The sequence below is a fragment of the Sorex araneus genome, chromosome 4, assembly GCF_027595985.1.
Source record: "Sorex araneus isolate mSorAra2 chromosome 4, mSorAra2.pri, whole genome shotgun sequence".
Lineage (NCBI taxonomy): Eukaryota > Metazoa > Chordata > Mammalia > Eulipotyphla > Soricidae > Sorex > Sorex araneus.
This window is the reverse complement of record NC_073305.1, coordinates 62,196,482-62,212,862: the sequence shown is the minus strand read 5'-3', so window position 1 is coordinate 62,212,862 and position 16,381 is coordinate 62,196,482. Positions and strand designations below refer to the sequence as shown.

At 44.1% G+C, this 16,381-nt stretch overlaps 1 protein-coding gene across 12 annotated transcripts in view; it reads left to right on the top strand.

The window, feature by feature from the left end:
• Positions 1–5,047, top strand: part of MAGI1 (membrane associated guanylate kinase, WW and PDZ domain containing 1) — a 754,097-nt gene extending 749,050 nt beyond the window's left edge. For 8 of the 12 annotated variants that reach the window (XM_055137091.1, XM_055137098.1, XM_055137099.1 and 5 more), the window contains one exon: positions 1,362–5,047. In XM_055137091.1, the coding sequence (XP_054993066.1) occupies positions 1,362–2,095 (734 nt within the window). In that variant the 3' untranslated portion in view covers positions 2,096–5,047. The remainder of the gene's footprint in view (positions 1–1,361) is intronic. The other 4 variants (XM_055137100.1, XM_055137101.1, XM_055137096.1 and 1 more) reach the window with 1 other exon arrangement.
• The last annotated feature ends 11,334 nt before the right edge of the window (positions 5,048–16,381 follow it).

Sequence of the window (16,381 nt, the reverse complement as noted above, 5' to 3'; positions counted from 1 at the left end):
TAGAGTAGCTATCTGACACCCCCAAAGCCCAAAATACTTTCTCCTAGGACACTTCCAAAAATGCTTGACAACCCCCCTAAAGCTTTCGTCCTGCATGTATTAAAACTCACCTTAGATTATTTTCAGGGGATATTATTCATGAAATGTATTAATTCATTAATACTGACTTCATTGCCTCTTGAGAGGGGACCCAGGAGCCCCTTGTCTGTGTCACCCAGGCCTGTTTCACTATTTCCAGCCCCTTGTCTAGAACGGCCTAATGTGTACAACTTGGGTCCAGTGTGCATGAGCTCTCCCCATTTTGCACAAACTCTCATAAATTCTGATACTACCTAGAACATCTGTAGTATCATTTCAAATTGTTGAATAATAAATAGGAACCTTCCTAAGCTGCCTGCATATAAATTTGCAAACATTTTGATGTAGTAAGAAACAAACCAGTGACTCCACAGTACATAGATATAGTCATGGCTGCACTCATTAGTGTAAGGAAAGTGCCTGTTAAATATAAAGACTACCTTAGGCCCACCTAGTATCAATCTCTTTTCCATGCCCTTTTCTCTCAGGAGCCTCCATATTTTGAAAGTTGAAAATGACACATTAAAAAGTAGAGAAAAATAGTTGAATAATATTCACCAAGGAAGAGCAAATGTTTAACGGGTCCTCACATATGTCACATTTGCCAATAGTTGACAGCATGGCAGTGTGTGGCCTCGGTAATTGCCTCTGAACTCCACCGTGGCTTAATTTTTTTTTTCTTAGTAGAAGTAGACTATGCTCACATATCTCAACTCTCAGTACTCAGTGCAGTGATTTTTTTTAAGTTTTCACCTAATCCGCTCAAATCAAACCAGATTCTTTACAATGCCCCTCCCTCCCCTTCCCCCAAAGTTCCCTCCAATCTAAGTCAATAGCCCAGAGTATCATTATTTGAATAAATCAAAACGAATTGGGTGGAGGAGTGGTAGAAAGAGGAGAAGGGTTGATTGTGGGGTGTGTGGGGGGGGGGGAGGTGCCGAACCAGGGATAAAGTGGGGGACGTTTTGATGCTTCTAGACCGATTCTTTGGGCTCTACCTTTAAGAGGCCAGTTCCATGGGTAAGATTCCATAGCTTTCGAAATGTCCTCTGGCCTGAGTCAGGACGGGACAGTAGGCTAGTTGCCCAAAACCCCCAATTCTAGCTTCTAGCCCCCAAGTAGCTGCTGTTAATTAGCTCAGGTTCAGTTGGCTTCGATTCTGACCGCTTTAACAGTTGTCTGTTTGTCGTGACTAATGAGGTCTCACATGTGGGCACGGGGAGGGGGCCGGAGCCGAAGGACACCCTACCAAACTCGCTCTCTCTCGTTTCTCGCCCCCGCAGACCCCAGCAGCGACCGGCACGGCCCCGCCGGGGCACAAGGTGTTCCGGAAATGAGGGCGGGGCCGCCCGAGCGCCGCCAGCATCCGCCCGCGGAGCCCAGCTACCCACCCGACCTTCACCCATCCTCACCCCCGGGGGAGAAGCGGGCGCCCGGGAGAGATGCCAAGGGCAGCAGGGAGTACAGCAGGCCACCCAGCGAGCACCACACGTGGAACGGGACTTCCAGGAAGCCCGAGAGCGGGGCGTGCAGACCCAAGGAGCGGGCGCCGGAGGGGCGCCGGGACGGCGCGGCCGAGAGGACGGCGGCGCCCAACGGGCCCCGCAGGCGGTCCCCGGAGAAGCGGCGGGAGGGCACCCGCAGCGCCGACAACACCCTGGAGAGGAGGGAGAAGCACGAGCGGCGCAGGGACGCCGCGTCCCCCGAGAGGAGGCGCGAGCGCTCGCCCACCCGACGGCGGGACAGCTCGCCCAGCCGGCGGCGCCGCTCCCTCGAGAGGCTCCTGGAGCCCCGGCGCTCGCCGGAGCGGCGCGCCAAGTCCACCGACCGCAGGCGGGTGCGCTCCCCCGAGCGGAGGCGGGAGCGCTCCCTGGAGAAGAGGACCCGGGAGGAGCGGGGCGGCCAGCGGGCCCGGGAGGAGCCGGGCCCGAAGCCCGAGGGCGGCCGGAGTTCCAGGCACCCCCCGGAGCAGAGGCGGCGCCCCTACAAGGAGTGTAGCACCGACCTCAGCATCTGAGACGCCCCCGCCGGCCTTTTCCGTGTCGAAGGTTCCCGGCGGCGGGGGGTGGGGGCAGCGGACGGGCCCGCCAAGAATCTCACTCCTGACTTTCTCGAAGCGTCTGGCGGTCCTGGGAATTAGCAACAGACACTTAGGCGTTTGCGATCTTCTAAGAAAAAGATATATCTGAAAAGTATTGTGCCTGATGTATAATAGTAAAGAAAGTATTTTTAAATGCATACTTTTTTTGGGGGGGGAAATTATTTGCCAAATGTTGCCCCCAAGGGATATCAGTTTCATTTCTACATAAGCTGTAGAACTGGCAAGAATCGTTCCCTTTCGGGGGGCCATCTTTTTCTCCTGGTTAAATGGGGCTGTTGATCATTTTCTCTAAGTAAGAAAAATTATTGATTCAGTTGAATTAATTTGATATAGACTTTATGTAGTGATGTAGCGCTATCCTATAGTTAGGCATTTTTCTTATTGAAAAAAAAAAAGAGCAAAAGGCAAAAGTTATATTTGTAAAAGCTGAGGACTCGGGGTGGATTAGGATTGCCCATAATCCTAAAATTATGCAGACTGTATAAAGAGACTACTATTGGGAATGAAGGATATTTATAGCTAAATTACATAGCACAACGAAATGGTATGTGTTTGTGTTAGAGTTGATTCAGAAAACAATCTGTACTCTCCTTGGTCAGAGAAAGGAACAGAGAGGAGAAGGTTCGCTGCCCTGCCTTTACCAGAGCAGCACCAGCAGGAAAATGGGTAGGTTCATTAGCATCACCAAGATCTAGTAAGATCTCATTAAGGCAGTACCTTCACCACTTAGCTCAACCAGTAGAAGGACCGGACAAAAGACACTTGCTGTGCTGTCTTGTCTGAGTTGAGGCTGAAGAGATAGAGTGGGGACAATATGCCCACTGTATGAGAGCCATAAAATTCCCCAGACATAAAATATGTTTCCCGCTTTCAGCATAAGCCCATAGTTGCTCTTGCCACGCTGGGGAGGAGGGGATAAATGTTGGTGGAAGGAACCTCTCCGTTTTCAAAAGTGAGCATCATTTGGATGCCGTTCTTTAGAAATGCCCTTTCCTCTTTGAAACCATCCGAAATGTCTCCAGGATGACGAAGCGGGAACGAGGCTGAGCTCTCAGACATTCTAGATCTAGTTGGCTAGATCTAGAGGCTCTACCCTCATGACACTGTCCTTTGAGTCTTTGGATGCAAAACAAAAAATGTGGAGTTTTTTATTGTTGTTTTCTTTAAAAGACCCACTTGCAGTCCCACAGGTCTGGTTGGGTCAGCTGTAGCCCCAGGATGGTTGAAATAGATTACTGCCTAGCTGAGCCAAAATGTTTGCTTGTACCTGTTGGATCACTACAGCAAACTGCTGCTTACAATGCATTGTGTATTTCTGTAGTACTGTTTTGCATTTTCCATACAAACACAAAACTTTGCAAGTCAATCACTGTTGTTCTACGGTACTGTTTTAAAAAAAAATTTTAAAAACAAAACAAAAAATGGAGAAAACCAGCCGATTATTGTGTGTACAGAGTTTAAAACTGTAATTAATAGAGCCTGTTTAAAAAAAAAATAACTGTTGCCTTTTTTCTTGTATAAAAGAGAATTTATGACAAAAAATTTAGCTGTGAGGAATGTGATATGTGTTTATATTTCTGAATATGGAACAAATTGATTCATTGGGATATATTTTAATGTAAACTAAATCAGGTATGTAAATCTGTTTTAAAATGGGAGACTTATAAGTAATTCTCTAAGCTTTAGTTGAGTTGAGTATCATCATTTCCACCATGGTGAGACTGCTTGTGAATTATTAAGCACTTGTTTGCATTCTCTGTTCTTCACTCATTTCTTGCTGTGTGCTATGGACATAATGCTCTTTCTGTATTGATGAGAAGCAGTATGTGGGCCAATCTTTTTATAAAACACTATGCATATATAAATATTACATTGTTTATAGCTTTATTTGATTTGTGGATTTATATGTAGTGTTAGAATAAATAGCTGTAGTTGTGTGAACATTCACAAAACAAGCTCCTTACCTGAACAGACACAATATACACTCTAGAACTAAAAAGAAGGAGAAGGTCTGTGACTGCTATTTTTTATCAAAATTTTCCACGCACAGAACACACTGAGGGAGAATACACCTGAATAATATCATTTTTCATCAATTTCCTAAGAGCTAGTTTGGAAGATTTATTCCTAAGACTTCACTGCTAGGAATTTTCTCACTTAAAAAATAAATCTGTAGTGTTAAATGATCAATGTGTTCAGTTATGGTGTAGAGAGTTAAATAAATGAAATCAAGGTGGATTTTGGACTATATCCTGAGGTCTACATCTTGACGTCTTTCTTGCTTTCAGAGATGATATTTGACACTTGTGCTACTCACCTGAGCTTGATCTATGTGCTAATATCCTGGACTCGCCTCAGTTTATGAAGACTTGGGGTAGTAGTTTCATCTGAGTTCCACACATCTGATTTGCTTTGTACAGGAAATATGTATGCATTAGGTAGAAAGATAATCTCTAAACTACTGTAACATTAAGTTAGAGACTGATCTTTGTGAGCCTACTGTCCCTGATATCTCACTTCTGGTAAATGTCTGGACAAGAGATGATAAAGAAGTATTTTATATGATCAACTCAAACCATTTAGGAATTCCTTTCCTACCTAATACACAATTGACGACTGAAAGAATATTGATGGGAGAACTCCATTCTCTACTTGTATTTTTGACTTCTTTTATGAGAGATTTTTTAATGCATCTTTTACTGTAAAATTACATGGAACTGTATGCATTCCTTATCCACCATTGCTTCTGGATTTTTTTTTTCTCAGTGTTGTCTCAAATGTATCAAGGTCAAGAAATCAAGTGAGAGAGTCTGGTTTCTAGTGTTTGATAGATCATAGTATGTTCTTGTCTATGAGCTATCAATAAACTACCAAATATTCTTTTCTATGAACTATCAAAATTCTTTTGAAACACAGGAATTCTGGCTTTGCAGCTGTAGCGTGCCATGCTACTCAAAAGTGCTGTTTATGAGCCGGCTGCCTCATCATCTCTAAGAGATGCATTGCAAAATATCAGGCACACTCTAGACCTACTCACTCAAACTGTACATCTTAAAAGGTCATCATCTAATTCATATGTGCATAAATGTTTGAACAGGGTGGCATTGCATGGAACCCTGATAATTGAGTCTTCCAAGTCAAGAGCTTCATCACTTACTGTGATCTTGAGCATGTTTTTTGATCTCGTAAGCCTCACTTTCCTCATTGTAACGGCTTATTGTATTCCACTGTAGCACTGTCGTCCAGTCCCCTTGTTCATCAATTTGCTCAAGCAGGCACCAGTAACGTCTCCATTGTGAGACTTGTTACTGTTTTTGGCATATTGAATACACCACTGGTAGCTTGCCAGGCTCTGCTGTGTGGGTGGGACACTCTCAGTAGCTTGCTCGGCTCTACGAGAGGGACCAAGGAATCGAAAACAGGTCTGCCAAGTGCAAGGCAAACGCCCATCCGCTGTGCTATCGCTCCAACCCAAAGGTATGTATCCCATAGAATTATTAAGAATAAATAATTTTGGGGGGGCTGGAGCGATAGCACAGCGGGTAGGGCGTTTGCCTTGCACGCGGTCGACCTGGGTTCGATTCCCAGCATCCCATATGGTCCCCTGAGCACCGCCAGGAGTGATTCCTGAGTGCAGAGCCAGGAGTAACCCCTGTGCATCGCCAGGTGTGACCCAAAAAGCAAAAAAAGAAAAAAAAAGAATAAATAATTTTTTGCAGCCTCCAGCAATCATGAAGAAATCTCCCAAGTTAAGACATAATTTTTTTTAGAAACGATAGTACGGTAGTTAGGGAATTTGCCTTACATGTGGCCAACCCAGGTTGGATCATTGACATTCCATATGGTCCCTTAGCCCTCCAAGAGTGATCTCTGAGCGAAGAGACAGAAGTAAGCCCTGAGCATCACCAGTGTGGCCCCAAAACAAATTTTACACACACACACAAACACACACACACAAAGCTTTTCTGCACAGCAGTTCTTTATTTTCCAATAAAAATGAAGGAACTATTCTCTCACCCCAAATGGAAAAGGCCATCTGTTTTAATTATGAAATAAATGAACAGTGTGGCTCAGGCTATTCCACAAATATTATTACACTTAACTAGTGTTTTGAAACGTGAAATCAAAATGCAGTGCTATGAGAGTTAAGGCAAAAATAATTTCAAAGCCTAACTTCTGGAGAAAGAGGTGTGTGGAACTAGACATCATCAATCACAGTGGATGAGAAGATTAACCAAGATTTAATGTGTGTCCTCATTGCTCTTGTAGCTTCTAGTGACTTTCCAGTTTCCTTCAAGCAGTTTCTTTAAAATGATTTAGTAGGTAGGGTTTTCCTAAAGGGTTTAAACTCCTGGGCTTTCAAAAGGACACTGTGTTTAATAGTTGGCTTTGCAACAATCCATCTCTTTTTTTTGTCTTTTTCTTTATTTTGTCACCACATGGTAAGTGTGGATCCTGTTCACATCTCTAGTATCTCTTTTGTTAAAGAAGGCATCTAGAAATGGTGTCTGGCTTAACTGACAATTGAAGCTATTTGTAAAGCCCTTATGTCGCACAAATTCTTTGCCTGCCATAAATAGACGCACTAAAAAGAATGCGCTGAGACTCAATTATAACTGTGGGGATTGTTCATGCTGGTGGGCAGTCTGAGACCACCTTTGATGGTCTGTATTCTTTGCAAAAGGAAGAGCCCTTTCAAGTTCCTCCAGGTGATTTATCTTATAATCAGGCAACACCATCAGCATTGAGGGTGTCTCAGCACAATAAGATCGAAGTGCTTTTGAAATGCACATCATTACAAGTTTCTAAGAAGGAAAATAGCCAAGGTGGATGTTTTGCAGCACAATTATTTGGGATGGTTTTTGCAGGAGAGGGTTGTTAGTAAAAATATTTCACTGGCTCTTCCCTTTATGTCTTATTGCATGGTGCTCACCATAAGGAGCCAGAGAAGCACATTACTTCTCAAGAGCAAGCGCTCAGTAATGAAGCTGTAAACACAAGATCTTTGGGGAAGTAAGTTAAGCAAGGTGAATTCAATACAACATTCAAATATTTAATGTGATTACTACTTTTTAAATACACCTCTTTCCTGCTTAACTGAAAACTTCTGTGTCATGGTCCTTGAGAAAGTAATGACTAGTTTGCACAGCCTGGCACTTTGCACACCACACTATAAACATGTCCTTCTAAGTTTATTTATATGTCAAGGAGTCGAGTCCCCAGTCTCAAAGATCACAGGGTTGGAAGGAAATAGCCCAGAATGGCTGCTAGTCTCTCCATGGTAATATGGCAAAGCTTATGACGCGTTGTCATTTTTCACCACATATTGAGCCCTATTTGGTGGCACTAGAAGCACGTGCTTCCTAGTCTAACGCTAGCGGGGATGGTGAATGCAGGATCTCCTGCTTTCAAAAGTTTGAATTATAGCCCTTCATTTTTACTTGAAAATTACAAAAGTATCTTTTCCACAAATGCGACATTGCAAGAGGATTTCTACTTTTACAACTGAAGTGAAAAAGTAAGCATGGTTTTGGCAGTGCCCCCGAGCTACTGGAGTGAGCCCACGGACTCCTTCACCAGAGAATCACTTCATACACATCATGCATCATATAATACCTGCATTTCTGATTTTAAATTTAAGTGTTACTTTAAATTTACTTGGTATGGTTTGGTATGTTACTGTGGGGTCTGGGCATTCTCAAATCTATCTGTATAAATTATTGGTAATTGGGCCAACCTCTAACGCTCCTGAAGGGTCTCTGCCAGGCAGCATGTGTTGGGAATGGGGTGAGTCCTTGGTTTAGGCAAAACAGTGGGATGTTGGGAGTGGGACCCAGGAAAAATAACTAGGCCTTGAATACTTGGGTCCGTGCCTAGGCCTTGACACAGAGCTGGCTTTGTCCTGTTTCCCTATAAGGGAGAGCGTGAGAGAACAGGCATTGTGGAGGTGTTAGGAGCTGCCTCTGGCCACATAGACAAGTCTAGAGAGTGGGGCAGGAGGAGGTTAAGACTGCCCCTGGTCACTGCCCCTAAACATGGAGCTGTGGGGTGACCTGAAAGCCACAGGTTGCCATGCCCCCCACCCTCCACCCCTGAGCGCAGAGGAGTAGAGCTGCTACTGAGAACTAGAGAGGTTACCGCTAGAGAGAAGCAGCTGTGAGGAGATCCTGAGAGCACAAGCCGACTGAGAGCATCTGTGTGGCTCCAGGGAAGGTTCGATTCCTTCCTACAGCAGGCCTACTCTTTACCAGCGTCCATTGTGGAACCCAGGAACTCCCCAGGAAGATCGGCTGCTCCACCAGCTATAAAGAGAGTGAAGAACCCACAATCCCACAACTCAGCCCCCATGTGCTGGGAGAGTGAAGGCCACCAGCCCTGCATGTTGAAGGCACCTGTGGCAGGCTTGCTTCTCTGCCATCACCATATTGATAGGTTAGTCATTTTGGGATAAAGAGAACCGCGTTTACCTTTGTTCTGGTCCTCCAAATCATGTGGCTGATTTTACCTAAAATGTTTAATGCAACAAGGGCAGGGAGCTTTCTTCTGAATTCTGATAAATCCCATGTTCTTGCAACAAGAAGTTATAGCAGGGTGCATGCAGTAGATGCCCAATGGATAGAAGTACTTTGTTTTCAGTTTCTTATTCTGAAGTTTACCACCATATGTTTAAATGGAATATAATATAATGTAATGTAATATAGTATAATATAATAAATATAATATAATATAATGCAATGAATAGCCTTATGCATAAAACTTGGTCCTCTTGCATAGTTGGCTTAAATACTTCTGAAGGGCAGAATGACTTTATGCCTCCTAGTTTTTGTTTTTTGTTTTTTGTTTGCGTTTGTCTGGCAACACTGATACTGTAGAGACTTCGCCTGGTTTCACTGGGGACAGCTGTTGTGAGCAAAAGTGCTTGTAGACCACAGCCCTGTACCTCTTCAGATACCAGTTCCCCAGACCCACGTAGCCTCTGAACTAGATGCTCCTGGTGCTGCTGCATTTTGGGATTTCGTGGGAGCTTAAACGATGCTGATGCTGTCCCCAGAGACGCTGATGAAATTAGTTGGGGAAGTGCCCCGGGTTTTTTAAAAGGCCCCAGGTGATTCTAAGACAGTCCTTAATGTCTTCATCTTCTGTGACCTCAGGGGGCATGGGATTGAAACGGATTGGAAATTATGCTGACTTTCTTGCTTCAAAATATCTCCTGTTAACTTGTTCTGTTTACATTTGCAAGGGAAACAAAACTAGGATAAGAGGTTATTTTCCCAAAGTAAAATAAACAGTATTTCCACTCCAAGAAGCTATTGCCCAAATGTAAACATAATGGGCATCTATGTGTCAGTTGTGGGCTCTGTTTTATAGTCCTGTCACATTAAATGTGTTCATTAATAAGGATAATTGAGCGACTTCCATCTCTCAATGAGAAAAGACTAGAACGTCAGTGTTACCAATTTCTAGCCTAAGTACTTGCACTTAAATTCATTTGGGAGCTATCTTAAATGCTTTTATTAAATGGGACGTGTGGTATATTAGAGCCTAATGAGAGAGAATATTGAATAATTAGCACTTAGCCGTCATGAGGATGAAACTTTTATTCTCTAACAAGTTCTACCAGAGGATTTATAATGTGTCTTTACAACACACACACAACCATCTACTTTTAGCCTTCAGGTTTGAGACTGAAAAGTCAGTGTATTGGGTCTGGAAGGTAACTCAAAAGACTGGAGGTATGCCTTCATGCCAACGCTCTACATTTGACCCCCAGGAGCACAGGGCATCTGAAGCAGCACCTGATGTGGCCCAAGGGTATCCCAGCCAAGTCTGAGTAGCACCATACACCAGGTCAGACCTGGAGCCTTCAGAACTACACAACCAAACCATATACTGCTAGGGGTGGTCCCTGAGCCCCCTGAATATTATGAAACTCCCCCACCACTATAAATGTGTTATAGCTTAAGACCTGGCATTACTATGAACAAAATACGTGTTAAAATTTGAAAAGAGCAAAGTTCTTGGAAAAACAAGCTGGGAATAGATGCAACTCACCTGGTATTGATGTAAGAATTATTAGTGTTGATCAAGACCAGTGATAAATGTGGAGTTTGTTGGTTGGTTTATTCTTTTTTCTTTTTTGGTTTTTGGGTCACACCCAGCAGCGCTCAGAGATTACTCCTGGCTCTGTGATCAAAGTCCACTTCTGGCAAGTCTTGGGGGACCATATGTGATGCTAGGGATCAAATTCGGGTGAACCACATGCAAGACAAGCATCCTACCCCCTGTACTATAGCTGTGGCCCTGGTTGTTGTTCTGTAGTAAGGGCCACACCCAGTGATGCCAGGGGTAGAGGATATATGGAACTACAGATCTAACTTAGGGCTCTGCACGTGCTAAGGTACACTACCACTTGGGCCTCATCCTTGACCCCAATATGAGTTCCAATGATGAACTCAGTATGTTTGAAATAATCATGAAATCTAGATTGAGGTAGTATCTGTTCCTCTCATTCTTTCATTGGTTACTGATTATAGCAAATCCAATGAAAATTTCATTTGTTTCTCCAGCCCATCAATTTGACAACCTTTATTACTAGAAGGAATTTTTTGAGTCAGATTCTCACTCCACTTATGCTGCTCCTTTTTTTTTCGCTCTTTTGTTTTGGGGCCACACCTAGCAGTGCTCAGGGCTTACTCCTGGCTCTGAGCTCAGAAATCACTCTTGGCCATGCTTGGGAAGCTGGAGATTGAACCCACGTTGACCAAGCATAAGGCAAGTGCCCTACCCACTCTACTATCTCTCTAGCCCCTGAACTTATGCTTCTTATTGTTAAAGTATGATTCTTTCTATCGCCTCCAAATACATAGCATTCTATATGAATGAAACGTAGCCAATATAGAACTAAAATCTTTTCCAGCATGGTAATAAGCACCTCTCAGTATTAAACAAAGGCAAAAACAAAAACCCCTTCCTGAAAATTTCCAGTCTAGAAGGGCAAATAGACACTGTAAATAACTGAGTTTAATTGTGCTAAGAGTTTGGTTGGTTAACATGAGGTCATGAGTCTTACTAAAACGAGACTCTGGAAGTGAGGAGGAAGAGGAATTTCCAAGGAGGAGGAGCAACAGAGCCAAGGCTTCACACTTAGAGTGGATTATTCCAGAGGCCTGGGAGTAAGGAGCTAAGGAAGCTACAGAAGCTTTGGGGAAAGATATCTGTAGGTATGGAGAACAAAGAAATGATTTCCAGAAGCTAAGGGAATTTCCTCCGGCCCTCTTCCATCCCTGTCAACTTCAGCAAAAAGCAGTGAGTGTCCTATATTCAGGAGCTCTAGACTCCTGAAACCCACTAGAATAATCACAGAGATGGAACAGCAAAATCACTTGTGGGGTTTCTTTTTACAGGAGATCAGATTTTTATCCTTCACGCTAGAGTCACTATTTGGTTTCTGGGAAGCAGCTTTGGCTAAAAGTACTTCTGCTGCCGGTCACTTTTCACTAGCAGGTCTTATTGGAAATGTAGAACACAGGGAAACATTTCTCTGTAGTGGGATGGGTGAAATTAGTGAGTCACTCCTAGTAGTGCTGGGGGACCAGGCAGTGCTGCAGTGGAACCCAGGCCTTCTGCATGCAAAGCACTGGCTTCTGTGGTCAAATCAGGGCTTTGAATTTCTTTATTTACTTAGTTTTTAGTAATTGAGTTTCTGTGAAATACAAAGTTTTCATGATGGAGTTTCAGTCATACAATGTTGGAGTACCAGTCCCTTCACCAGTGTCCACTTCCCTTCACCAGTGTGCCCAGTGTCCCTCCCATCCCCCAGCCTGTGCCTATGGCAGACACTTTCCCATTTTCTTTTTTCTTTCATGTCCTGTGGTTTCCAATACTGTTACTGAGTGGGTATCATGCACACAGGGCTTTTCTGCCGCCACATCACTACCCCTGCAAGTACCGATGTACAGGTGGACGGAGATGGTGCTGGTCTGTGTGGTGGTGCTCCTCAAGAGCAGCTGCGTGATAATGGATGTCATTTCTTTAACATTAATATATTTTATAGACTTTGGGCTAGAGCGGTAGCTCAGCGGGTAGGGCGTTTGCCTTGCACACAGCCGACCCGGGTTTGATTCGTCCATCCCTCTCGGAGAGCCCGGCAAGCTACTGAGAGTATCCCACCTGGCAAGCTACCTGTGGCGGATTCAATATGCCAAAAACATTAACAAGTCTCACAATGGAGACATTACTGAAGCAACAGGATGGCAGTAATACAGTGATACCAGATAACTGCATCTTCTCATGCCTAGTGAGTGGGTAGCCTTACATCATGTATTGTCTCTTTATTTGTGAGATGAGGGCAACCCTCACCCAATGCAGCTTAGGGGCCATTTCTGGCTCTGTGGTGAGGGGTCACTCCTGGAGGTGCGTGGAGGACGAGAGATGGAACCCAAGTCAGTCACATGCAAGGAAAGTGCCCTAACCCCTGTACTATCTTTCTAGCCCTTACATAGTATCTTTAAAAAAATTAATAAAAATAATTTACTTGATTATATGTTGCTTCTGGACATTCTCTTTTGTTTTGTTGTTCTTTATCAACCTTTTCACTAGCCTATACTGTTTATATATTTGCTTTTGGGGCCAAACCTGGCAGTGCTTAGGGGTTACTCCTAGCTCTGTGCTCAGGGATCACTCCTAATAATGCTCAGGGGACCATATGGGATGCCAAGGATTGAGCCAGGTCCTCTGTCTGCAAGACAGATGCACCCCTGCCCACTGTCCTATTGTCCCTGTTATATAGTATCTGAATATCCATTTGCTGACACAAAAGAAGAGCAGAGGCTTGGAGTTTAAACCAGAGCAATTTATTTCCTCATGATTGTGGGGGGTAGAGGTCAGGTACCAGGGTTGGTTCTTTGGTGAGAACTCTGTTCCTGGCTTGGGACTGAGCACTCCCAATGTGTTTGCCTTTTCTAATAAAGACAATGATCTATTTTGATTAGGATTCCTTACTTAACTAGTTTCACTACACGTTTAACTAGCATCACTTCCCTGAAGGTCCTTTCACTATAGACAGTGAGAATGGGGCTTCAACAGAGATAATATGGGAGGGGTCACAATTAAGCATATAGTGAGAATGTATTATATTTAATTTTTGTCAGCCAGAGGGTATATTCCTTTACATTATTTGGAAATGAGGGGGGCATACCTAGCAGAGCTCAGGGGTTACTCCCAGCACAGTTGTTGGGGGACTGTGCAGTGCAGGGGATCAAACCCTGGGCTCCTGCATGCAGAACATATGCTACAGCCTTTTGGGGCTATCTCTTGGACCACTTTCTTTACATGTTTATTGAGGGGGGCACACCCAGTGGTGCTCATGGATTACTCCTGGCTCTGTGCTCATAGATCATTCCTGGTGGGGCTGGGGGAACCATACGGGTTGCTGGGGATGGAAATCGGGTCAAAGGCTCCAGGAAATACTGCATCATTCTTTTTCTAGAAGTTTTTATTTTATAGTCTCTGGATCTTGGCTGTTGATGAGATCACATGGCACCAGGGGTAGTTTGTGGGTGTGACTACCAAGCTACTGGAAAACTTTACTATCTCTCTAGCCTCTACCTGATTTTTTTTGGGGGGTGCAGGGACAGTTGGTGTGAGAAACAGGGTTCCTGGCTTGGTTATTCCCAGTAATGCTCGGGAGATCACGTGGTGCTGGGGATCAAACCTGGGTCAGCTGCATGCAAGCAAGCGTCTAATGCTCAGCAGCCCGCTGTTTTTCAAAAAATCTTTACAGGACAACTTTATTCTCTCAGATGAAAAGAGACCAAGATTTCCTTCTCCTCTGGGGAGCGTGGGAAGGCGCAGAAGAAGAAACAAAGTTGGAGAAGGCTAGGGAAGAGGGATTTGAAAAAGCCGATAACTGATTACTCATTCCCTCGAGCCCATGGGGTTTTCAGTTTCTCCCTGCTAAGCGAGAAAGTAGGAGAATCTGGCATTTGAGGATGCAAAGTTGGAGGAGGCAAGCAAGGCCAGAAATGTGCTGTGTGGGCTGCAAGCCTCCTTCAGAGACGAGCATTGTCAGTGGGAAACCTGGGAAGGCTGAAAAACCAGACGCCCCCAGCTCAGTTTCCAGCCACCACCCAAACAGATCAGGCCAGGGGGCTTGCAGCCAGCTACACAAACGCAGCACTGACCGCGCATCTCTCAGGAACTGTGTGTGCAGGCACATCCGGCCCCTTACTGCACCCATGGAAGAGTTTGGAATGCTTTGCTAATTTACATCAGAATCATGACCCAAGAAACCTTTGGGTATTTGGGGGCGGCGGGGTGCAGGGAGGGGCTGGTAAATCTGCAAGGATTCTATGCTTGTTTTATACTGGAGAGAAGTACTTTGATCTCTCATTGATCTCTGTGATACTCCAAGGGCACTTTTGCCCTACAAAAGTCAGTAATATCTGGGGATATTTTGATTATCACAACTGGAGGCATGGAAGGGGAGCACCTAGTGAAGCTTCTAGAAGGGAGAGATTAGAGATATTATTGTTCTATTCTTGTAGGATTGCATAGAATTATCTTGCAAAAAATGCACAAGTGCAGAGGTTGAAAAACACTTCCCTAAACCAAATGATAAAAATCTGCTGGAGTCTTATAATTGGAAAAATTTTAAAGAATATTGACATTGTGTGTGTATGTATGTGTGTGTATGTTTTGGTGTCATACCTGGTTGTTCTCAGGGGTTGCTTCTGGCTCAGTGACCTCATATGTGTCATAGGGGGATTGATCTGGGGTTGGCAGCATGCCAGGGAAGCACCTTATCCCTGGACTACTTCTCCAGCCTTCAAAGAATATTGGCATTATAATTTTAAAGATGCAGTTTTTGGATAAACCTGTGTCTTATCCTCCCCCTCCCCCAATTACAAATTTGAATGTTTCCTTGAAATGGGGAATAGTGCATTCAACGTTTTTTGTTTCTTACTTGGAACACACCAGATTCTTAGTTTTTTACTTCCATAGCTTTCCTCGTTTTCAGTTACTTTTCACTAGGAGAGAAAAACTCATATATGCTTCAGAAGGGGTGATGGGACCAAAGGAGTTAACTTTTGTAAGGTGCTTTAAAGATAAAAAAAAATCCACTTTAAGTTCTAAGTAATATAATTAGGCAAATTAGGCACTTTTTGGGCTTTATGAGTGGCTTTGATCCTCCTGTCTTCTCACTCTGCAGGGTAGAAGTTGGCTGGAAGGAAGGATGTAGGGATCAGCGGTCGTGGCCTGCAGTGGGAAAATGCAGCCCTCCTTCTCCAACGCTATTTTCAGATTCTCTTTTAGCAGTCAGATGAGAAGAAACATGCCCAAGGGAAATTAAAGTGCCTCCAGTAGTGATGGATGATTTTAAGGTAATACCCTGGAAACACCAATGAGTAAATTAGAGAAATGGCGTGTTCTTTCTTTTCTATGAATTCCTTCATTCGCTCTCCACTCCTCACTAGACCACCCTGCCCCACAAAGAGAAGCATTGTTAAGAGACTTGATCAGAGTTGCCCAGAAAACCTCACCCTCTATCAGGGAAATCTTTTCTACTTTTTAGTTTGTTTGGTTTGGTGCTCATATCCAATGATGCTCAGGAGTTGCTCCTGACTCTGTGCTCAGGGGACTAAATGAGGTGTCAGTGATCAAACTGGGATTGATCACATGCAATGTAATCCCCTTGATCCCTAAACTATCTCTTGTCTCCAAAAAACTTTCTTCTAATCATTTTGAACTCCACTTGCTTCTTTTTTAAAAATTGAATCACCATGAAATGCAGTTACAAAGCTTTCATGTTTGAGTTTCAATCATACAATGCCCAAACATCTATCCCTTCACCAGTGCACATTTTCCACCAACAGTGTTCCCAGTATCCCTCCCATGTCCTTCCGCCCATCCCTCCCCCTCTTCCCTTTAACCATCACCATTGTTCTTTTCATTGCCATCATCTTTTTTTTTTTTTTTGGTTTTTTGGTCACACCCGGCGATGCACAGGGGTTACTCCTGGCTCTTCACTCAGGAATTACCCCTGGCGGTGCTCAGGGGACCATATGGGATGCTGGGATTAGAACCCGGGTCGGCCGCGTGCAAGGCAAACACCCTACCCGCTGTGCTATCGCTCCAGCCCCCATTGCCATCATCTTACAGGCATAGACTTTCTGAGATATGTCTGATGTTCCCCAACATGCA